This window comes from Microtus ochrogaster, chromosome X (assembly GCF_000317375.1).
Source record: "Microtus ochrogaster isolate Prairie Vole_2 chromosome X, MicOch1.0, whole genome shotgun sequence".
NCBI lineage: Eukaryota > Metazoa > Chordata > Mammalia > Rodentia > Cricetidae > Microtus > Microtus ochrogaster.
This window is the reverse complement of record NC_022026.1, coordinates 29,532,830-29,557,111: the sequence shown is the minus strand read 5'-3', so window position 1 is coordinate 29,557,111 and position 24,282 is coordinate 29,532,830. Positions and strand designations below refer to the sequence as shown.

The window sequence follows — 24,282 nt, the reverse complement described above, 5'->3', positions numbered from 1 at the left end:
TTTCTTTCTTAATAAAAAAAAACAAAACAAAAAAAATAAAAATAAAAAAAAATTATATCTGTTTAAAGAAAAATATCATACCGGATTTGTTGGTTTTCCATATAACATGTCGATGACTCTCATAATTTGTATTCAACCAACTAAGTAGAATCCTTTCAGCATTAGAATATATGTTGCTGGATGCAAAACAGGGGTTGATTTTTGAAGTGCTCGCCCCACGTATGGGTGGAACAGAACTGTAGGAATGTGGTGTCACTCGAGATAGAATCATAACCTGGAATTTTGAAAGAAATAATTATTACAGTCAGATGGAAAATAAACTCACATCTGAAAAGCTAATTATCCCAACTAGATAAGTAAGGGAAGACATAGGATTTTGTGGTTAATGCACCTTGTCTAGAATAAGAGAATTGATGAGGGATGTCCCACTAGTGGTCACTTCCAGTCTTCAACTTTTTGTTTGAATATCATTTATACTATGAAGTTCCTTACTATGCAACTTGTAACAAGACACTTCTTAATTTTTTTTTAAAAACTATACTTGACAACAGACCCATTAGAATGACAATTCATTAACTGACATGAATTTGGCATGCTTTTAGTTTTCTTACAGTTTACAAAACTTAAAATTTTAAATATCAAGATTACCTTTCTGTATTAGTAACTATTCTTTGTTTTACCCATCTGTATTAGTTACTTTTGATGCTATAACAAAATATCTGAAAAGAGTAGGTTAAGGAAGAAGGGATTTATATTAGGTCACAGTTTTAGGAATGGGAGTCACTGTATCCCAAAATGTGAGATAACTGGTCACATTGCAACCAAAGTCAGGAAGCAAATATGGATGAACATAAGTGATAGGGTCAGGGAGGCAGACCAGAGCCATGATAGATTTCTAATAGCCCCTGCCAGGGATCAGGCCATAGTTTCAGTTTACTGGAACTGACTGGTGCTGAGCAACCAGTTTGGGGGAAAGGCAAAACCCAGGGGCAACCAATTAGAGGGTACCCCACCACCTTTGTTCAAGCAAAAGAAACTAAAGATAGTTTCTCCGACCCTGCAGCTAACAAGTCCCTAACCATTAAGTGGCCAAGCAATCCTATAACAACCCATAAACTGCTTGTTTAAATCTACCAATCATCCCCCAGACTAATCTCTCCTCCCTGGAATTCTCATATCTAGGTTTAACGGGGGTCTGTGAGCATCTTGGGCTATTGCCATGTGCTATCCCATCATGTTGGATTAATAAAGTGTTCTTGCTAACTGCATACATAACTGGTGTTCTTTTATGAGGACTTCTCTTGGACCCTAACAGTGGGTATTGCTTTCTTTTTATCCCAACCTAGACCCTAGCCTATGTAATGAATGGTATTGCCTATATTGAGAATGAGCATCTTAGCATAATTGTCCAATCTAGACATTCTTTCACAGATATGTCCAGAGATTTTTCTTCTAGATATTGTAAATTTGACAGTCAATATCAACCATTATCCCACTCAAAATACAGTTTAATATTAAACTTAATGGGTATTTTTGTTGGTTGATTGGTCACTAGATCTCATGTATCTCAAGCTAGCCTCTAACTGGCTATGAAGCCAAGACTGGCCTGTACCTCTGATTTTCCCTGTCTTTTCCTGCTGAACTGGGAATATAGGTGTGTGTCAACATGCCAGGCATATGTGTATTAAAGGAAATAAAGTTACAAAGGCAATTCAATGTACTTTTAGCTCATGCTGTCAATTTTGGTAAGGAATGTCACAAATTCGTTCACTAAAAGTGCACTGCATATGAGAAGCAGAAAAATATATCAAAGATGTGCTAAGAGCTACCTTTCAGAAGTTTTTGGTATAGATTCTAGATGACAGCAACAATGAGTTTTATTTCATTATATATTTAGCCAGATAACATTATTCAGTTATAGAGTGACAGATATTGTAAAGCATTCTAAATAAATGAGTCTGCTCTACTCTTTACATTATATGCATACGTCTACCTCAGTTCACAAGCACATCTTGATAATATCATAGCTAGTTCTCTAACATCTTGAATGCGAAGAAAACAACCTGAGTGACATATTTTCTAGATATATGGTTGCACTGTTCACATCTACCCAGCATTCACCTCCTCATTCTGAAAGTTTATTGTGGACAAATGCAAATTATCACTAAAGGGAATGTTTCCCTGACAAAGAACCACAGGGCCCACACAGCCCACTTCTCAAACAAAATATTTGATACTTATCTCAGAGCCTGCTCCTGGGATAATCCAACCTAAAAAAATTTTCATATTCACACGTGTAACTACAGAAAACACGCTCATATCCTCATGTATCATATATTTATGCTATATCTCAAGTATGTACAATTTAAAAATGTGAAAGGTCTCATATTCTCCTTTCCTTTCCATAATGGAAACTACATAGAATTTTTACCAAATAAATCTAATGTATAATTTTGGAGTTTTATCTGAGCTATGTGGTGAGAATAGCAATCCATAAATATGAAAGGCATTAATTTAGCATTTCTTATTCATTTCTATGATAGAAATATAGCATGTATTAGATCTATAACTCCTTAGTTTCAAATCCGATATACTTTAAAATGCAACCGAAAGTCTTGGAAAAGGATTCCTAGTCCTTTCTGAGGAAAAACAAATGATGAATTACATACATAACTACAGCTAATGACATAAATGTTTGGGTCTGTTAATCTGAGGGAACTTAGAAATCATCTGTCAACTATCACAGCTACTTTGGAAAGAGAATAAGATTTACAAGTGAACATTTACTAGGATGACATATTTAATGATGGACAGACATCATTATATAGAGGTATAATTTAATACAGAAAGACTCAAAATATACACAGAAGATTTTTTTACAGAAGTGCTGTTACTACCACTGCTGAAATATTTACCCATTTTCCCTGTGCCACAGAGTGATAGTTATTTAAATGTTTTAATATACATAGCTATATTATTGATATGAGTAATAAAAGCATATAGGAAACATAAGACCTCACACACACACAAAAAAAAAAAACTGGTCAGTGGTTGCACATGTCTCTAATCCCAGCATTTGAGAGCCAGAGGGAGGCATATCTTTGTGAGTTCAAGTACAGTCTGGTCTACAAAGGGTAGTTCCAGGAGAGGGGCCAAAGCTACAAAGAAACCCTCTATCTCAAAAAATAAATAAAAAATAAATAAATAAAAAGACTTCACACAAATCAGACACATTTGGAGGAACATGATAGTATTTGATGTTTAACATAAAAATCTTGAAAGTATGAATTGATGGAATGAAATGTGAAGTACAAAAGGCAGAATACCATGTTAAGTATGTCAACTAATTTGGAGATATAATCCTTGGCACCTAAAAGTCCATAAGTTAATTGACATCATCGACCATTATTTAAAATATGCTTATTCACTCTAACTCAGAAACTATCAGGTTTCATAAGAAAAAAATCAGTAAATATGGACTAAACATAGTTCAAAAGCCTGGAACCAACAAAACTTGAATATCTAAAATACATGGACAATTTTCCCCATAAATACCACTTAACAAAGTGAAATCAAGATTAGATAAACAATTTAAATAGACCTATAACTGCCAAGGTAATAGAAGCAATATTAAAACTATCCAAACTACACATACAAAAGTCTAGGGCCAGATCTAAGTGCAAAATGTTACCAGATATTTGAAGAAATCTAGCACCAGCACTCCACAAATTATTCCATGAAACAGAAACAGAAAAAACACTGAAAAATTCATTTTATGAGGCCAAAATCACCCTGGTACATAAACCACACAAATTCAAGAAAGAAAGAGAATCAAAGACCAATTTCCCTCAAGAACATTGATAGAAAAACACTCAATAAAATACTGGCAAACCGAGCCCAATAACAAACAAAAAAGATCATCCACCATGACCAAGTAGGATTTAACCCAGAGATGCAGGGCTGGTTCAACATAAGAAAATCTGTCAATGTAATCCGCCATATAAAACAAATGAAAGGAAAAATTCAGCATCATTAGATGTTGAAAATGCCTTTGAAAAACTCCAACACCTTTCATGTCAAAAGTCTTAAAGACATCAGGGATACAAAAGGCATACCTAAACATATTAAAAGCAAATATAACAACATCAAATTAAATGGAGAGAAACTCACAGCAATTCTACTAAAATCAGGGACAAGGTTATATACTCTCTCCATATCTATTCAATATAGTACTAGAAGTTCTAGGTAGAGCAATAAGACAACTAAAGGAGATCAAGGGGATACAAATTTGAAGGAAGGATCAAAGTATAGCTTTTTGTATTTGGTCTGATAGTATACATAAACTAACCCAAAAACTCTACCGGGGAACTCATACATCTGATATATACCTTCAGTAAAGTGGTTGGATACAAAATTAATTGAAGAAAAAAAAAGTAACCCTACTATATACATACAATAAATAGGTTAAGAAGATATCAGAGGGGAAAAACACCCTTCACAATAGACACAAATAATATAAAATATCTTCGGGTAACTCTAACTAGGCAAGTAAAAGACCTGTATGACAAGAACTTCAAGTCTTTGATGAAAGAAATTGGAGAAGATATGAGAAGATGGAAAGATCTCCCATACTTATGGATCAGTAGACTTAACATAGTAAAAACAGCCATCTTACCAAAAATCAATCTACAGATTCTAAGAAATACCCATCAAAATTCCATCACAACTCTTTACAGACTTATAAAGAACAACCCTCAACTACATATGGAAAAACAAAAGTCCTAAGATGGCTAAAACAGTCCTGTACAAACTTCCAGAGGTATCACCACCTCCAATTCAAGTTTTAATATAGAGCTATAGTAATAAAAAACTACATGATATTTGCATAAAACAGGCAGGTTGACAAATGGAATTGAAGACAGAATAGTAAATCCAAATATCTATGGAGACTTGATTTTTGACAAGAAAACCAAAATTATATAATATAAAAAAAGAAAGCCTCTTCAACAAATGGTGTTGGTTTAACTAGATGTCAGCATGTAGAAGAATGCAAACAGATCTGTATCTATCACCTTGAACAAAACTCAAATCTAGGTGGATCAAAGACCTCAACATAAATCCAGCTACATTAAACTTGTTAGAAAAGAAAGTAAGGAATAGCCTTGTTCAGTAGCTGTTCAGGAGACAACTACATGACCAGAACACTAATCACACAGGCACTATGATCAACAATTAACAAATGGGACCTCGTGAAACTGAAAAACTTTTGTAAAGTGAAGGACACTATCAATAGAATAAAATGGCAGTCCAGAGAATGGAAAATCATCTTCACCAATGCTACATAAGACAAAGGGCTAATTTCCAAAATAAATATATAACTCATGAAAATGGACATGAAACCCCAAATAATCCAATTAAAAATGGCTTACATATATAAACAGAGAATTTTCAACAGAGGAATCTCAAAATGGCCCAAGAATCACTTAAAGAAATATTATTCAACACACTTAGCCATCAGGAAAATGAACATCAAAACAATAGTGAGATTCTATCCTACACTTGTCAGAATGGCTAAATACACAAGTGGCAGCTCATGCTGGAGAGGATGTGGCGCAAGGAGACCACTCCTCTATTGCTGGTTAGAAGTGCAAACTTGTACAGTACACTTTGGAAATCACTATGGCAGTTTCTTAGAAAATTGGGAATCATAGCATCTCAAGAACCAGCTATAACACTCTTGGGCATACACCCAAAGGACACTTAACCATACCACTGGATACTTATAAAACTCTGTTCATAGTAGCTTTGTTCATAATAACCAGAAACTAGAAACAATCTAGATGTCATTCAAGCAAAGAATGGATAAAGTAAATGTGGTACATTTACACAATAGAGTACTACTCAGCAGTAAGAAAAATGACATCTTGAAATTTGCAGGCAGATGGAGAGAACTAGAAATATACATCCTGAATGAGGTAAACAAGACTAAGAGAGACAAAGATGGTATGTACTCACACATAAGTGAATATAAGCAGTAACGTAAAGGAGAACCAAGCAAGTTATGACCCACAGACCAAGAGAAGATAAGTAACAAGGAGGGCTCAAAGGGGACAGGGTATATGAATCTCAATGTGAAAAGGAGGGGTTTGTAGATAGAATGAGTACGGAAACAGGAGGGATAAGGTGAGTGGCCAATAGAAGGATAGAGCACTGAGAAAGACAACTAGAATTTGGAGACATCTCTGGGATGAGCTGGAAACCTAGAACAATGGAAACTCCCAGGAATCTATAAAGGCAACCCTCTAGCTAAAGCTCCTAGTAATTGGTGATATGGACCCTGAACCAGCCATCTCCTGTAACCAGACAAGACTGGGGAAGGACTGACACATCAAAACAGCCACAAACCCTTTGACCTATAATCCTACTATGGGACTGCCTCATCCAGCCTTAATGGAAGAGCAGGTGCTTGCACTTACTGCAGCTGGATATACCATGACTGGCTGATATCCATGAGAGGCCCTTCTATATCTGAAGAGAAACAGCAGAAGAGGAATGGATGGGGTGAGGAAGGAGGAGAAGCCATGTGTGGATGAGCTAGAAAGAGGGGAGGAAAGATTAAATTTTGATTGGGATGCAAAAACTAAATAAAAATCAATTAATATAAAATATATGGATTAGACCACAAAAGAAAAATATAAAAATAGTTATAAGAAGCTACATTGATAATAGTCATAAATAAAAACAATAAATAATGGAGGGGGGTCATCTGTCTATCTGTTGCTTTCATTGGTTAATTAATAAAGAAGCTGCTTGACCTGATAGGTCAGAAGACAGGTAGGTAGAGTAGACAGAACAGAATGCTGGGAAGAAGAGAAGTGAGTCAGATGCCATGATTCTTAGATCCGAGACGGATGTAGGCTAGAATCTTTCCCAGTAAGCCACAACCTCGTGGTGCTACACAGATTATTAGAAATGGGTTAATCAGGATGTGAGAATTAGCCAATAAGAGGCTAGAACTAATGGGCCAGGCAGTGTTTAAATGAATACAGTTTATGTGTTGTTATTTCAGGTGTAAAGCTAGCCAGGTGGATGGACACAGCCCGCAGTTCCTTCAACAAATAAAGAAAAAGTAAAAGGGAATCTTTTGTAAGCTTTGTTTCTAAACTCCTAAGAAATTGCAATTCTGGGTAATGCCCATATATTTGATGCTTCATTTAAATATAATAACAAATATTCTCACATTAGTAACTTGCTATATTAAAGGAACAGATTTTCAACTTATTTTAGGAAAAGATTAAGTCAGAAAGCCTATCCTATAGCTGAAAATCTAGTACATAGGACAGAATACATCAATGGTAGTTCTAGGTCATTTACTTTCCAATAATTTCATAACAAAGAAAAATCTAGTTTATTTAAGCTACCATGTTTTAAAATTATTTATAGCAGCATTTTCACTACTAAAACTATTGCACTAATCATGTGCCTAAACAAAAGCATAACGGGTAACAAGAATGGAATTATTACCTTGTATATCTGAAGAAATACATCTGTCCATGCCCGTGTACTCCAGGCTTCAAAATTGTCCATATCTATTTTAACTGAATACTTTTCCTTAAGTGTACAGAGAGCTGTATTTTTAGTGGAGGTCTTGAAGAAATGAAATACAACATCATAAATAAAATTTCAAAGCAAAAATTAGTGTCAAATTTTAATTATATAAGGTTTCTTCCTTTTTAAAAAAATTGAGATGATCATTTTATACATTTACCCCTGTGAAAGCACAGAAAATACTCATACAGAGTATTTCTAGGGTTAAAAGTTACCCACTGTGATAATTTGAAAGAAAATGGCACCCAAAGGGAGCCATTAGGAGGTATGGCCTTATTGGAGTAGGTGTGGTTTTGTTGGAAGAAGTGTGCTATTATGGAGGCAGGCTTTGAGGTCTCATATATGTTCAAGCCATGCCCAGTGAGTCATTTCACTTCCTATTGCCTGCAAGATGTAGAACTCCCAGCTCCTCTTCTAGCACCATGTCTAATCCCAGCTCCTTTTCTATCATCATGTCTCCCTGTATGCTACCATAACCTGTCATGATATTAATAACTCTGAAGTCAACATGAGAGCACAGTACAAGTTCCTGTCTTTCTTTGGCATATCAGTTTGTGACTTCCACAACTAAAATTCATATACCTAAAAAATAATTATCAGCTAGAGGTTTTCATAAGATGTATTAAGAGAAAAATTATATATTTGATGATTAATTTCTCTTCATTCTCCCCTAACACCACATAAAGGGAAGTAACAAGTTCCTATGTGCTGTAGAATAATGCTCTTATACACTGTAAAGATTTGTCACTTGTATTGGTTTAATAAAATGGTGAGTGGCCAGTAGCCAAGCAGGAAAAGTAGAGGTGGACTGCCCAGACTAGGAAAACTGTGGGAAGAGGAAAGGCAGAGAGTCATTCACCCGTGAAATTAAAGATTTTTTTTTTTTCTGGAAGACATTCATTCATAAAATATACATTTAAGGATAAACTATATACGCCCTTTTCCTTTATTAACCCTCAATGTGTACAGTATAAGCCTGAGGCATAGAGTCTGAATTCCCAGCACCCGTGTAAATGTGGGATAGGATTGGTGGCCTGCCTGTAGTCCTAGTACCCAGAAAGCAGACAAGTTGGCAATATGGCAAGCTAGACTAGATTAATCAGTTATATACAGGTTCAATCAAGAGACCCTGATTAAACTAGAAGACAAAGTGTGAAGAAAAAACTTGACATCAACTTCTGGCCTCCATATACATAAGCATAGAAGAATGTTCAAACACACACAAACACACACACACACACACACACACACACACACACATACTTGGACCTATATACATGCAAACAAGCACACATATACATGCACACCACACACATAATCCTTAAAGGAAAAAGAAAAAAGCCAAGGATTCATTTTTCAACAGATATCTTAGAAAATTTTTAATTAATGTCCTCCCATTGGCACACACACACAAAAAAATTATCTGTTAAAAGGGGCTTAAGCTTTAGTGTATTTCAGATACAAAAGGCAAAAAGTTTAAACTGGTGATTTAAAAAGGCCATATATTTATAATTTAGTGACTGTATAAAATCTTCCTAGATATTATCTTACTGTAATTTCAAGCCACTTCTTATAATCCTCTGGTCCAAGTAAAAATTCTGGAAGTACATGAGAAATGCATCCACCTTGAGCACTGAAAGAAACCCCCAAATTATAGAACTATTTTAAACACTTGCTGTGACTTTCATTTACATTATTTCAATATTGTCATATTTGTTATATTTGCATAATTAATTTAAAATCCCCTGTCAATAATGAAATTATGCATGGTATTACCTTTATAAAATTTGAATAATGAGAAAATTTAATGTTTGTAATCACAACTATATTTATATGTTCATTGAATATATAGTATCCTATAATTTGGGTCTTTTTAGGCAAGATAATATTTTATTACTGTCATAACAATTACAATTTCAAAAACATCTACAAAATGCTTAAAAACAACAAATCAATCTATAAGATCATTAGTAGTCCAATAACATACGAATGACTACCACACAATTTACCTAAAACTTTACATATTCCTCCTATAAATAGCCATCATATTTAAATTACTATAGTGCTGAAAAAGTCTTTTTTTCTTTGTAACATGAATCATTACCAAGACTATCCAACCTACGGCATAAATTAGAATTGTAGTACATATAATTCCATTAAGTTGGAAACTTGTGAGATAGGTGAAAAGAGAATAAAACAAGAGACAGACAATTCAGAGGCATATGGAGAAAATAGAACACTTCATTGTGACTAAAGCAATGTAATATTTTAGAAGGAAGTTGTCATTTCTAACAAAGGCTACTCACAGCCTAATGAAACAGGATGAATTAAATAAAAGTTTATCAAGAAATGATATAACTTGTTAGTTATGAGTACTCTATTGTCTAGCTGAATAGAGCTGTGCAAAAATTGAGGATGATTAATACACTTGTGGACACTGATATCCACTTTTTTTATTTCCAATATTTCTCAAAGCCTAACTTTATGATTAATTAGACTGTAATTATGTCTACTTTGTCATCTTTTATAGAATTATATTAATGACACATTTGGTTATACTTTTACATCTGCTTACTGCTTCAGTACCGTAAGTTTACAACGAGTATTTGAAAACAAGAATATTTATAATAAATTAATCAATTCTAAATGCAATCCTCAAATATTAGAGGTCTTTAAAATTCTAACTTAAAATCTAAACATGACTCATGCAACCACTAAGTAGTAAACAAATGTCCATACCCATTGAGGTACCAATTTTAGAGGGGAGCAAATAACATTTACAAGTATTTTGCAGTTTAATACATGTATTTCCTTGATGAAACATATGCACATATCTTTGATTAATGATACGATTTTATTAACAATGTTGTCACTTTCTAAATGTTAAGTAATTTTTATCACAGTAAACATATCCTGACAGCAATGAATTTGCTGATGAAGAATAAATAAATCTGAATGGCTTGGCTTTAATGCCAAAAATCATTCTACCATACCTGCAATGGTCATATAAAAAATGTCAAAATAGAATGACCCATGTTAATGTCAAGACATTATATAGAGCACATTTCCATACAAAAGTACACAGTAGAGTTAAAATTATTTACATAATTGTATTTTTGCTATTTTCTATAACTGACATAATTTTCCCATCCTCTCACTTTGACTTCATGTGCATACGACCCCTTTGGAGGTTACATATCAGATATGATGAATGCCATATATTCATATTATAATTCACCACAGTAGCAAAGATACAGTTATGAAATATCAGCAAAAAATTTTATGACTGGGGATTACAATATATGGGAATGTATTAAAGGGTCCCAGCATTAGGAAGGTTGAGAATCACTGATTTAGAGGTATGGAGAAAAAGTAAAACTTTAACTTTCATATATGCTGTGTTTTATTAATGTTATATAACTCCTCAAATCTCTTATGGTAAAAACTCAAAATTTCAGATCTGTCCCTTATCGTCACCATTAATGAAACATGGCTTCGGGGAAGGTGAATATTCACTGTCATTAAAGACTCAAATTCAACTTCAGGTTTCCTTATATTCACAATACCATGCTAAGTCACTCATCCACTTTTATATTTTCAATGTGTTACTCTTTTCTAAAGAAAAGCTAGCAAATTATTTCAAGTCTCTCAGAATCTGGATCAGATTTGAGCCTTAATGAGACAAGAGTAGGACACTAATATCTATCTGTACATGTGGGTCTGTGACAGATTTTAATTTTTATATTTTTTCTTTAATAATTTCATACAAGTCTAGAAAGTATTGATCATACCCAGTACACAATCCATCCTCCTTTCCTCCCAGACCCTCCCCCAAACATAGTCTATTCCCATTTTTATGTGTTCTTTTTCTGTTTAATGACACAATAATTCACTTAATGCTGCCCTCACGAACAAGGCTATAGAATCATAGACTGAAACATGAGCAATCTACCAAGGCCCATTTTTCTAAAGGTAACTGACTATTCTTTCCCCAGGAGCAATCCACTATCAATAGTTCCTCTGCTAGGAATATATGTGTGTGTGTGTGTGTGTGTGTGTGTGTGTGTGTGTGTGTGTGTGCGCGCCTTCAAAACAGGCCATGGACTAAGACTATCTATAGCACCTTGCAATTTATAATTAATCCAAATTAGCATCATAAGCCTTATAAGTGAGCAGGTGGTTTAACCAAGCCATCCCAACGACCTGAACACCTGATGAAATTTGTATGGCAGTGTATCAAAGTATGCATCTAAAAAGGTTTTGGGATTTTTAGGTTAACTGGTGTATGCATCTCTGTAATATAAATTACAATGTGTAAAGCACAAGATTTTTGAACAAAGTACCAATTACATCCTTCAATCCATCCACTTGCATATTCATCCATTCATCAATTCAGCCAAGCCAGGATTACATGTTTAAACTAGTGTATCTTAGCCGGGCAGTGGTGGCGCATGCCTTTAATCCCAGCACTCGGGAGGCAGAGGCAGGTGGATCTCTGTGAGTTCGAGGTCAGCCTGGTCTACAAGAGCTAGTTCCAGGACGGGCATCAAAGCTACAGAGAAACCCTGTCTCGAAAAACCAAAATAAATAAACAAACAAACAAACAAACAAACAAGTGTATCTTAACTCTTACGTGATAAAGTCTAGAAGTGAGGCATGTTGCGAATGGAGCTGGATCACCCTTTCAATGTTGTCCACAGGTAAGGACTGGTTTGAGTTAATTCCAGGTGGCAGTCTTCCACTCAAGTTAAGTAGCACATCATAAATTGTCTTATTATATTTGGAAAAATCATACTGTCTGGAAAATTTCTTGGGTGGTGAGGATGATGAATAGAATTGTATTTTCTGCACATCCCTATGGGGGATAAAAGGAATAAATAAACCTCAGGCTCAAAATGTAACTTTGTGCAAAAACATGGTCAATAACCAAAGCAAATTATATTAAGGTAGAAAGAACAATAAATCCTAAATTGTAATTCATGTGGCTACTATGTGCAAGCACAAATTAAATTCTTAAATATTCCTGAAGATTCCACACTACTTTACTTACATGTCTATCACTAATAATACAATTTAGGGGCTCAAAAAGTGAATTGGAAACAGACTGGGTCTGAGAAAAGACATAATAAGAGTTAATTCTTGCTCTCATTTATTAAATATATGTTAATAAGGCAAGTAACCTCAACTCACTGGGCACAATCAAGCATTCTATAATCTAAACACAATTTCTATACTCTGCAATGTAATTTTAAATTTTAAAATATATATCATACATGTATATACAAAAATAAATTAGCTTACTTTCTCCATATTTGGGTCTTAACTATTAGAATAACCTGTATACCGACCTAACAAGGATTCTTATTTAAAACATAAATTTCAGAATTCTACTGTTCCTATATACACAGCTAATCTTTAAATAAGATACAGCAATGTTTTTCTAAATCTTTTGCACAGACTGCCAATACATACTCATGTTTAATGGAGTAAAAAAAAAAAACTACTAATCTTTGCTTTCTACATTGTTATATATCCCACCGTAAACTGTGTAACTATTTGTTCACAATTAAAATCACAGATGTATCATGAGTTCAGATTGAGAAATTAAAAGTATACAAGAAGTCATTTGGAGTAGCACCTCTCAAATTTGGTATAAAGGGTCTCAATAGCCTAATAGTACATTGTATTAGAAACGGGTTAAATGGAGATACCACTTACACTGTATTCTTCCCAGCTTCCTCAAAAATATAAATTACAGTAAAGCTCTTATATCCTAGAATTACTAATAGGGAACAAATATTTTATGGAGAAAATTAGTATTGTCTTAAATGGGGTAAATAAAAAATAAATAACGGCCAATAACAACAGACACATGAGGCACCAGATAATACGCTCTACAACAGATTTTAAATTAACAGCATGTATTATGTTCAAGGTAGAGGAGTTTTATCATTGAGGTATAAATCACATGAAAATCTAGAAAAAATACAAAATAAAAATAAGAAATCAATGAATAAGTTTAATGATAAATCCTGCTCTGTGCAGAAAGATGCAAGCACAATTACTTGTAGATTACTGTGTAAGGACAAAAACAATGGTTAACTGATTGTTTGGCCTTTGCAGCTGGTGATTTTACATGAAGGTTTGCTGTAAGTTGGGAATGAGAGCTCTGAGCTCAGTCCTAAAGATAGATGACTATATTCTCATGATCTTCTAACCCGTAGACTCCTGGGCTGCCAGGTGGGATCTGACAAAGCTAAGATAGGCGGGCTGAGTGCGCACCTCTCTTTCTTCTTCCAACATAATAAAAGTCTCGGTATTCTCCTGCTTCCAAAACTCTAGGAGATGTTGGAAAAGTCACACCTTGTAACTACAATAAACACTAGATGTGAAAAATTCTTAGTGCATTCCACTAACAAAGGAACTAGAAAAAAAATCCTTCAGTCTTTACATTTTTTTTTTTTTTTTGGTTTTTTGAGACAGGGTTTCTCTGTGGCTTTGGAGCCTGTCCTGGAACTAGCTCTGTAGACCAGGCTGGTCTCGAACTCACAGAGATCCGCCTGCCTCTGCCTCCCGAGTGCTGGGATTACAGGCGTGCGCCACCATCGCCCGGCAAATGCTCTGGAACTGGAGTTACAGACAGTTGTGAACTACCCTGTGGGTACTGGGAATTGAACCTGGGTCCTCTAGAAGAGCAGTCAGGCAGTCAGTGCTCTTAACCGCTGAGCCATCTCTCTAGCCCTACATTTTTCTTTAGGTCTACTTTCTATTGTTTTAGTATTGCTTTTATTCATAGTTTCTTTAAAACTGCTTTCATGTTACATTTCATTTTACATTTAATTATACTTGCATAATCTTTCTCAAATTTTGTAATTAGGTCTTTTGTTAAATATATGTTTTTATCAGTTCTTTGAAATGTCCATACAACACGTGACTATATTCACCCCTCCTCCCAAATGCTTCAGAGATCAGACATTTTAAAACCTACTGTTATCTTTTCTACTCCCTCACACCCTTTCCCTTTTCTTTCGTAATTTAACCTTGATTGTTTTATGTTTTGTTTTGTGTCCCTTTCTTATCAAACCTTTATTTCATTGTTAGAAGTTTTTTTTTTTAATTTACTAAATTCAATATCATACTATACTCTACATTGTTTGCCAATTTATTTTCTATTATTGTGGAAACAGTAAACCTTAACTGATTTTTCTATCTGCTTTAGTATAGAATGGTTGCTCTAACAACTATTTGTCTTCTATGTGTACATGATCATGTCCTGAGTTCTAAAGAGAACACTCATAACTGAAAAAGATTAATAACAATGAAATAGCTGAACATCCTAGCAGTATAAAGTAAAATATCAAAACATAGAAAAAGAAAAAGGTAAAAGGAAAATTATATTTCCAAAAATCCCAGTGTTTTTAATATCCCAATTTAAAAATGGTGATTGACTTCAAAGAAAACTCAATAAATAGATGACTAAAAAAAAATGTATCCCAGGCCCTGGATGTAGCAGGGTAATGCTGAGCAACCCTGTAATTGCAGTACTTGGAATGGAAAGGAAAGGAAATTTGCCACAGTTTAAGGCCAACCTAGTTTACACAAAAAGTCCCAGGGCTACATATATATAGCAATACCATGTCTTATAAATAATTCTGAGGAAAAATGGAAGTCATAGAACTAAAAATTTCAGGAAAACAATAGAAAACTCAGTGAAAAGAAATTATCAACAGAGACAACAATGAATAAGATAAAATATGAAGAACTAAAGAAAGTTGAGGAATTACTATTTTCAGATAGCAATAAAGAAATAAAGATTTCAGTGTTATAGAATAGAATATTATTTTAATATGTGTTACATTTGTTTGTGCTGTGGAAGATTTGTTTTAATGATGCAAAGAAATGTTCCATTCTTTTATGATACATGTCTTAGTCTCAACAGTCTCCTAATAATTAACCAGTTTAAAGTATATTGTCTGTTTCAATTAAAATGATCTAAATAAGTACACTACACTTTAAAAAGTGCAAAACAAAGAATTTATAAAATATGTATAGATCACCTTCTTATTGTCTCAGGAATAGAAAGAGAATGGGGCCCTTCAGGCCAGCCAAAGAGACTGAACCAGGTCTGAGCTGCATTAACAACCTTCTGAAAATATTCATAAGCCTTTGATCCTTTTGCAGGTGCAAAGAACTGTTGGTTCTTCTCTTCATTTTCCAGAGATCCAACATTGACTCTATCTAAAATGCTGTCATCCGAGTCAAAACGATCATCCGAGTCAAAACGATCCATGCCTAAAATCCAAATTGTTTTGTTATCATTTGATTAGCATATTCTTTTAGTTAGCTCTACTAATAACAGGCAAATAAAAAGCCCTTCAACAAAGCATTCCATATTCTTTAATAAACTCATGTGCATCTACTATATCTTAAAATAATAATATAATCATTTCCCAATACTCAAGAGTTTAAAATATACTTATTCAATATAGAAATGAGTGATGTTTTATACTTCTTAGGAATTTATTCACAAATAATTCTCAAAATATGTTTACTCCAGTTTGCATAAGAAAAGCTGATTAACATTTTTAAGCATTACTTATCATACAAAATTATACTTTAGTTGAAAGAATTACAGTAAGAAAATGTCAACTATATATTCAAAATGTCTTTCTAAGTATGCATTTAAACAAAATATTTTGCATTATGAAATTTTTAAAAAGTATAAAATTAGCATGTGTACTCTTTCAAAAGTATTTATAAATGAAATTACAAAAATGCATAGATGGACACAATTGAAACTCTATTTGTCCAATGGATAAAAATTAATTTTATCACAAGATATATCTAGAGAAAGATATACTTTATGGTAATTTCAAATAATATCAAACTCCCCTGTTTACCTATGCTTACTACTTTCTAAGACTGGTTACCTTGGATCGAGCTTAAAAAATATACAATAAAACCCTTAAAACTGCAGTTCATAACCTGTACACAGAGGGTTATGAAAATATTATAAGGGATCAACAGGATAGTTAACATTTAGTTATCTATAAAAAGACAACTACTCCTTGGTTTTCTACTCAGTTAATTAATGAATGGAATCAGGACGTACAGATTTTGGTATATAGAATACTATTAAGGTATTAAGAATATTGTAAATGCAGAGAGTTTCTATTGCTAATCATTGAGAAACTTACCCAGAGCAGATGAACCCTAAGGCTGTGATAATTCTATGTGATTTTTTACGAATTTATTGCATGATACATGGTTTGATATTGAAAATATTATTATAATGGACTAGATTTAAGAAGTGCATTATACATTTTTCACATACCAACGAACAGGTTCCCACATGTAAGGTCAGCATCAGTAATTTTAGGAACAATGGATGTCCGTTTCGAAAAATGTGTAGAAAGTGATTTGGAATCCCGGCGTGGAACCGTAGGAATCAAAAAACTGCCTCTAGGCTTTTCAAGAGTTGCTTCTTTATCTACAAATGACATTAGAGCATAATTCGTCACAGAAATGTGTGAAATTTCATATCACATTTTTAATTTGTATTCGATAATTCATATAAAATAGCAAAAGAAAAATTATAAATATCAATCAGTTATTATATGAGATGATAAATTAAAATAGTATAAATTCCGATAAGGTTTTGTAAACTGAATGGAATTATTAGACAAGCCAAAGTACTACAGAATTAACAACATTTATTTTTAGCCAAAAATGTATAAAACAATTTAAATGTTATTACACCAAATATTTGGAATTATTACAAAAAGTGCGTCACTAACCAAAACAACTTTTCCTAATTGATTATCAAAAATGAAATCACTTCTTGTTTATGAACTGATACCATTTCGGAGATTTCAATCCCTATTCCACTTTGAAATGTTATATAGAGTCTGGAACTCATAATATTTATTTAATTAACTTTATAAAGACATATATATTGCAAATGCTATACATATATATAAATCTCAAACATAAAACTGTGCAGTTCAAAAATTTGAACTCATATGTGCAACAGGACTAATCTTGAGCTACGAAATTCTGGGTATCTTATACAATGTCTCTGAATAGAATTTTATCTAAAATAGAAAACTGAACGTCCTGAGATCACGGTTTATGAGGATTACATTAAAAGCACTATCAAATATCAATAAGCAGTTATATTTCAAGTTTCTTCCTAATATTTTATAGCATACTTATTCATAATTTGTCATAGAAACTTTACCTGATAGGTCTCAGGGAACTCTTAATGTCTCAGTCTCAATCTGTCTCTGTCTCTGTTTCTCCCATTCTCTCATTCTCTATTTGTCTGTTGTCTATCTATCTATCTATCTATCTATCTATCTATCTATCTATCTATCTATCTATCATCTATCTATCTGTCCTTTTCTCTACAACAAGATTGTGCCAATTTGACCACACTAAAGTTTTCTCTAAAACTTGATTTTGTCTCCCCTTTCCCACCATCCATCAATGCCTGGGCCAGATGTGAGAGCTGGTCCCAAGAATGATATCCTTGACATCACCAGCTGACACTCAGGAGAGTAGGCCCTGTACCTCACCAGGGTGGCACAATAGAACCAACCCTGTCAGCAGGTATGGGTGAGCCAGTCATAAAGTTGTGAGCATGGGAGAGCTCTCCCCATTTCTCATTTGTCTTGTGGCAGCAAGGCCAGGGGAATGATGACCCCAAACCTGAGGCAAATTAGAGTGCTAGTCCTGTAGTCATAAGAGTGGGAGAGACAACCTTATTAGTGCAGGCCTGGGAGATGCAGCCTCAAAGTTAAAAAAAAGGAAAGCTATCCCGTTTCTCATCTGGCGGATCAACACAAACAGGTTTATGGCTTGACTGGCCACAACATCTGCCCAATGACCTGCTGGAGTACTTGAAGGAGGCTGATTTGCAGAACGAAAGCTGCAGGATCTCCACAACACAGGAAGAGTCCTAGTGAGGACTCAGCGCCTATAGTGTAGTAGAAACTAGAGGGCTCAAACCAAACCACTGATTCTTTGCAATGAACACTTACAAGTGAATATTATGGACAAAGATGTCTACAGTAAGACTTATTGTGTCATACTGCAGCGTTTACATTTTATATTCAAAATTATTGATACTTTAAATTTTAAGTTTTAAATTTTTGGAGATTTCAAATTTTTCTATTTTTGTAATTTTTCCCTTAAATTTTGTTTTAGTGGGGAGGTGCAGGGGCAGAGGGTAGATGCAAAGGGAAGGGAAAATGAATGGAATCAAGATACATAATGTTAAATGCACATAGGATAAAAATATATAAGTCAAATTATTTTTAAAAAATAACAATTTTGTGATGGTTAGAATATACTATTTGATACATTATGTATATGTAATGATTATATACAAATAACAATGCTTTCTCTGAGTTTTTATCATGAAAATGAACCATTTTATAATACAAGTAATGCAGGATAAATACCAGTTTTAAATCTGTCATGTACTATACGAAACATTCTTAACAGAAGAGTCATAAAAGAAATTAGTCCCATTCCCAAATGTTTTTATAAATATGACAAAAGAATGCAGATGTGGAGCTTGAGAAGTCACAATATAGTATGGAAGGTCACAGGGAAACGGCACAGTTATGAGGGAACAGCAGATGAATGAAAATCCTATGCACATAAAAGCATGGCTTTTCCTTTGTAGGTAGTGTCTAATGGAGACATAGTGTCTAATGGAGACAATTTTCTAATCACTAAAAAATTATCAAAAAAATACATAGAGTAAAAAACTCATAGAAGCTTATTATTACCTAAATATACAGTATAAAATGTCTAAGAATGAGAATTAATTGTGGAATACTACATTAACTATGTAAAGATGTGTTACATTTGTTTATTGAGAATGTTTAATTATGTAAATGTCTGTTGTTTTGGTTTATGTTGTATTTGTTTAATTATATAAGGAAATATTGCTGTTTCATCTTGTCTACCTACAGCAATTGATTGGATTAAAGGGGTAATAAATAGACAATATCTCCTGAGAAAATTGGGAGTGTAGTGGAGGGTGGGGGAAAAGGGAGGGCAGAAGCGGAGGCTGAGGGAGGAGAGGAAGTGAGAGGAAAACATGAGAGAACAGGATGGATGAGATGGGGGAAGGACACAGAAGGATAGCAATGAAAGAAATATCTTGATTGAGGGAGGCATTATGAGGCTAGTGAGAAACCTGGCACTGGAGAAATTCCCAGGCATCTGTAAGGATGACCCCTGTTAAGATCCTAAGCAATAAGCCGGGCGATGGTGGCGCACGCCTTTAATCCCAGCACTCGGGAGGCAGAGGCAGGCGGATCTCTGTGAGTTCGAGACCAGCCTGGTCTACAGAGCTAGTTCCAGGACAGGCTCCAAAGCCACAGAGAAACCCTGTCTCGAAAAACCAAAAAAAAAAAAAAAAAAAAAAAGATCCTAAGCAATAGTAGACAGGGTGACAGGGTGCCTAACTGGCTTTCCCCTGTAATCAGATTAATGACTGCCCTAAGTGTCTTCATAGAACTTTCTCCAGTAACTGATGGAAGCAGATGCAGAGATCCACAGTTAAGCAGTGGGCTTGGCTCCTGGAGTTCAGTCGAAGAGAGGGAGGAGCAATAATATGAGTAAAGGGGTCAAGACCATGATGGGGAAACCCACAGAAACAATTGACCTGAGCTAGTGGGAGCTCACTGACTCCAGATTCACAGCGGGAGAAACTGCATAGGACCAAACAAGGCACTCTGAATGTGAGTGACAGTTGTGTGGCTTAGGCAGTCTGTGGGGTCACTGGCAGTGGCACCAGGATTTATCCTTAGTGCTTGAACTGGCTTTTGAGAGCCCATTATCCTTTGGAAGGATACCTTGTTCAGCCTAGACATAGGAGGGAGGGCCTTGGCCCTGCCTCAAGTGATGTGACAGATTTTAATGACTCCCTATTGTGGGCCTTACCCTCTCTAAGGAGTGGATGGGGGCGTTGAGTGGGAGGATGGTGGGGGACAGGAGGAGGAGAGAGAAAGGGAATTGGGATTGGTATGTAGGATGATGTAACAGATTTTAATGACTCCCTATTGTGGGCCTTACCCTCTCTGAGTTGTGGATGGGGGGGGGTGAGTGGGAGGAAGGTAGGGGACAGGAGGAAGGGAGAGAGAGGGAACTGGGATTGGTATGTAGGATGAGGAAATATTGCTTTTAAAATAAATACCCGTGCGATGGTGGCGCACGTCTTTAATCCCAGCACTCAGGAAGCAGAGGCAGGCGGATCTCTGTGAGTTTGAGACCAGCCTGGTCTACAGAGCTAGTTCCAAGACAGGCTCCAAAGCCACAGAGAAACCCTGTCTCGAAAAAACAAAAAACAACAACAAAAACAACAAAAATCCTGAATAAATAAATAAATAAAACAATATAAAATAAAGCTGAATTGTCAATAGCTAGGCAGTAGAGGGACAGGTGGGGCTGATGGGCAGAGAGAATAAGTAGGATGAATCTAGACTCAAGAGATAACAAGGAGAACAAAGGAGAGAGGGAGAAATCAGGGGACAGACAGACAGCTGCCAGCCAGTAGTCAGATAGGGAAGAAGCAGGAAAAGTAGCAAATACAAAATGAAAGAAAGGTAAAAAGCCCTGAAGCAAAACATAGATGCAGGTTAAATTAAATTATAAGAGCAAATGCGACAAGCATAAGGTAAGGCTGAACATTCATAACTAAAAGGTCTCCATGTCATAATTTGGTGGCTTGAGATATAAAAATGCCTGCTACATTTGGTGTTCCAACTTGGGGCCTGGATTTCCACATAGGGCCTAAGATAGCTGAAAAAAAAAAAGATAATAATAAAAAATAAAGAAATGGCTCTTTTAAGCGGCTCTGCAGTATAGCCGGCACTTGAATAGTTGGTACATTAAGTAGAAACAAAAAGCTAAGTAAAAACATCTGCCACAGTGCAGGCACCAACTTCCTAGAACTGGAGCAGGTAAATGCAACTCTCAGTAGAAGCTCCCAATTGAAGGCAGCTCTCTGTCAGGCTCCAGGTGAGTATTAACAACTAATAATGAACCTCTGTGTCATGATAGGTGGATAAAAAGAAAACCTGCTGCAATGAAGTCATTACCTAAGTTATGACATAGAAACCTTGCTGACTTCAAAATGCTAGTATTTTATTATATAATGGGTTTCATTTAATATATTTATATGTGCATAAAATGTATTTCTAACTTGTTAGCCCTCATTATCTTTTCTTGTCCCCTTCTCTGTTGATCGACTTCTTCATCTCAGCTAGGCTTCTTTCTCCTTTCATATTTTTGGTTTTATTTTTTTGCCCACTGTACATAATTAGATTTGCTTACAGGAGCACATGTCCCTCCTCCAACAATCAGAAACTGCCTATAGAAAGAACCACAAGGAGGAGATTGACTTCATTATCCCTGGCACTTTAGAAGCCATTGAGATAGCCTTGACTTTGAAACCTTATTGCCTTGACTTCCCAGTCCTGGGATTATAAGTATATACCACTCAAGCTATGGAAATACTTGTGTGTGAGGGAGATTGTCTGGGCATCTATGTATGAGTGCCTCGAGAGGGCAGAAGAAAACATTAGAATTACTGGAACTATAGTTATAGGAAGTTGTGAGCCACCAATGGAGTTGCCGAGAACAGAACGTGGGTCCTCTGGAAGAAAAATGGTGTAGGAGGTCCTTCTGTTTGTGTGTTGCTTTCATTGGTTAATGAATAAAGAAACTGCTTTGGGCATGATAGGGCAGAACTTAGGTAGGCGGAAAAGATAGAACTGAATGCTAGGAAGAAGAAAGCAGTGAGAGGGAGCACCTCCATGGAACTGTCAGAGTCAGACATGCTGAGTCTTTCCCAGTAAGCCACAGCCGCGTGGCGACACACAGATTAATAGAAATGGGTTAAATCAAGATGTAAGAATTAGCCAATAAGAAACAAGAGCCAATGGGCCAAGCCGTGTTTTAATGAATACAGTTTCTGTGTGATTATTTTGGGCGTAAGCTAGCCAGGCAGATGGGAAGAACAAGCAGCTCTTTGCCTTGCAACAGAAAAACACATGTGCTTAGCTTCTAAACCATGTCTCTAGCCCCATTGTAGAAAGTCTGTATGTATGGAAATAAAGAGTAAAGTTAAATCTATAAATAGCATTGTTACCAGAGTATGAAGCATGGTTTCTAAATGGGAGGGGCATTGTAAGAGACCGAAAATACTTTATAACATTGCCTTGACTTCATGAAAACCTGATAATGTATGCAACAGGAACTGAACTGAAGTAAAGGGATTTGAAAGACATTTGGGATAAAAATAATATAAATGGACAGAAAAAACCATGGAGTATGAGAGAGAAGGTGTAATTTAAAATGGTCCTCAGGGTTCTGGATTGAAAATCAAATGGAATTTATCTACAGCTGCAGACATGGGGTATGCAGAAGAATGTTAATCTTTCAGATAAGAGTTTTATTTCAATCCTGCAATTTTGGCTATCCTTTATGAAATCTAAAGAAAAGCACAATCAAGGAACCTGTATTCTGAATTTCTTATTCTCTGATTAGAGGTTGAATATATAGCATATGGATTATAAGAAAGTGGAACTGACTTATACACAGAATTAAAAAGAACAGACAGAGGAAAATGATTTCATTAAATATGTTTAAGAGAACATTTAGAGAGAATAAAGCAGACTTCAGTAGTATTATATGAGAAAATCCTTGAAAAAGTTTGAGTATGGAGAGAAATGGTAAAGAATCAACAGTGTTAATTGTGCTCAGTGGTGAAATATTGCTTCCTGCTGCATTCAAAAATATTTTCTTAGCTGAAGGAAAAGTACGTATCAATGTTCTCTAAGTTTTCCTCCTACCTCTAGAAAACTAAGTACTTTGGTTTTGTATAACTGGTAAATTTAGAAAGACTAAATGTGAAAAGAATGACCTGAATCTGCCCATTTTTTCTATGGCATTTTCCTGAGAAAATGAAATCTTCTTGTTTCTTCCTGACATTTTGTTGGAAATTCAACTAAAGCAGATAAGTGTGAGGCAGAAATTGTCTGGAAAGGGAACCAATATAGTTTAGACCCTGAGTACAAGGACATAAAGCAAAATTTAAGCCAGAAGAGAATACTGGCTTTTAATTACGTGACTAGAATAAAAACAGAAATTATAGATTCTGATACATGCTTCAATATTTAAATTTCAGTGTAGTTGTACTGCATGATAATCTGTTTGCTTCTGTTGTTGTTTTTTCTGAAAACTCACAAAGATTCTAGTCTCTGAAGAGACAGAATGGGTCCAAGTATATTTAAGAAGTTTGACTCCCAGAGCAGTGAGTGCCTGCCTACCCTGCAGGCCTCAAGCCCCCTCCCCCCCAAGGAAGCACGCACACCTTCAACTTTTGCAGCAGGGTGTCCTGTGTTCTACTGGTCCCGGCCCTGCCCCCAAGTTCTCCCTTTTGTCCACAGGTCATTGGACTACCAGGCATCTACATTTCGGTGCTGAGGAGTTCCATCTGGACAGGACGGTTCCGGCTTCTAAACTGAAGAGATACACCCAGAGAGTCAGTCACAGCATAGACTGGACCAAGACACCAGGCCTCTCCTGGCTCCATTTGAAGGAAGAGATGGGAAGGCGCCAATGCAAGAATTCCTCCAACAACCTGAAAGGCAA

At 35.3% G+C, this 24,282-nt stretch overlaps 1 protein-coding gene across 1 annotated transcript in view; it reads right to left on the bottom strand.

Moving 5' to 3' along the window:
• The window catches only part of LOC101988265 (cilia- and flagella-associated protein 47), a 44,059-nt gene that overhangs the window by 9,801 nt on the left and 9,976 nt on the right, over positions 1 to 24,282 (bottom strand). The window contains exons 2-7 of the mRNA XM_005358661.1: positions 16,943 to 17,098; positions 15,666 to 15,900; positions 12,242 to 12,463; positions 9,160 to 9,241; positions 7,525 to 7,647; positions 82 to 274 (exon numbers count right to left, since the gene is read on the bottom strand). Coding sequence (XP_005358718.1) covers positions 82 to 274; positions 7,525 to 7,647; positions 9,160 to 9,241; positions 12,242 to 12,463; positions 15,666 to 15,900; positions 16,943 to 17,098 — 1,011 coding nt within the window. The remainder of the gene's footprint in view (positions 1 to 81; positions 275 to 7,524; positions 7,648 to 9,159; positions 9,242 to 12,241; positions 12,464 to 15,665; positions 15,901 to 16,942; positions 17,099 to 24,282) is intronic.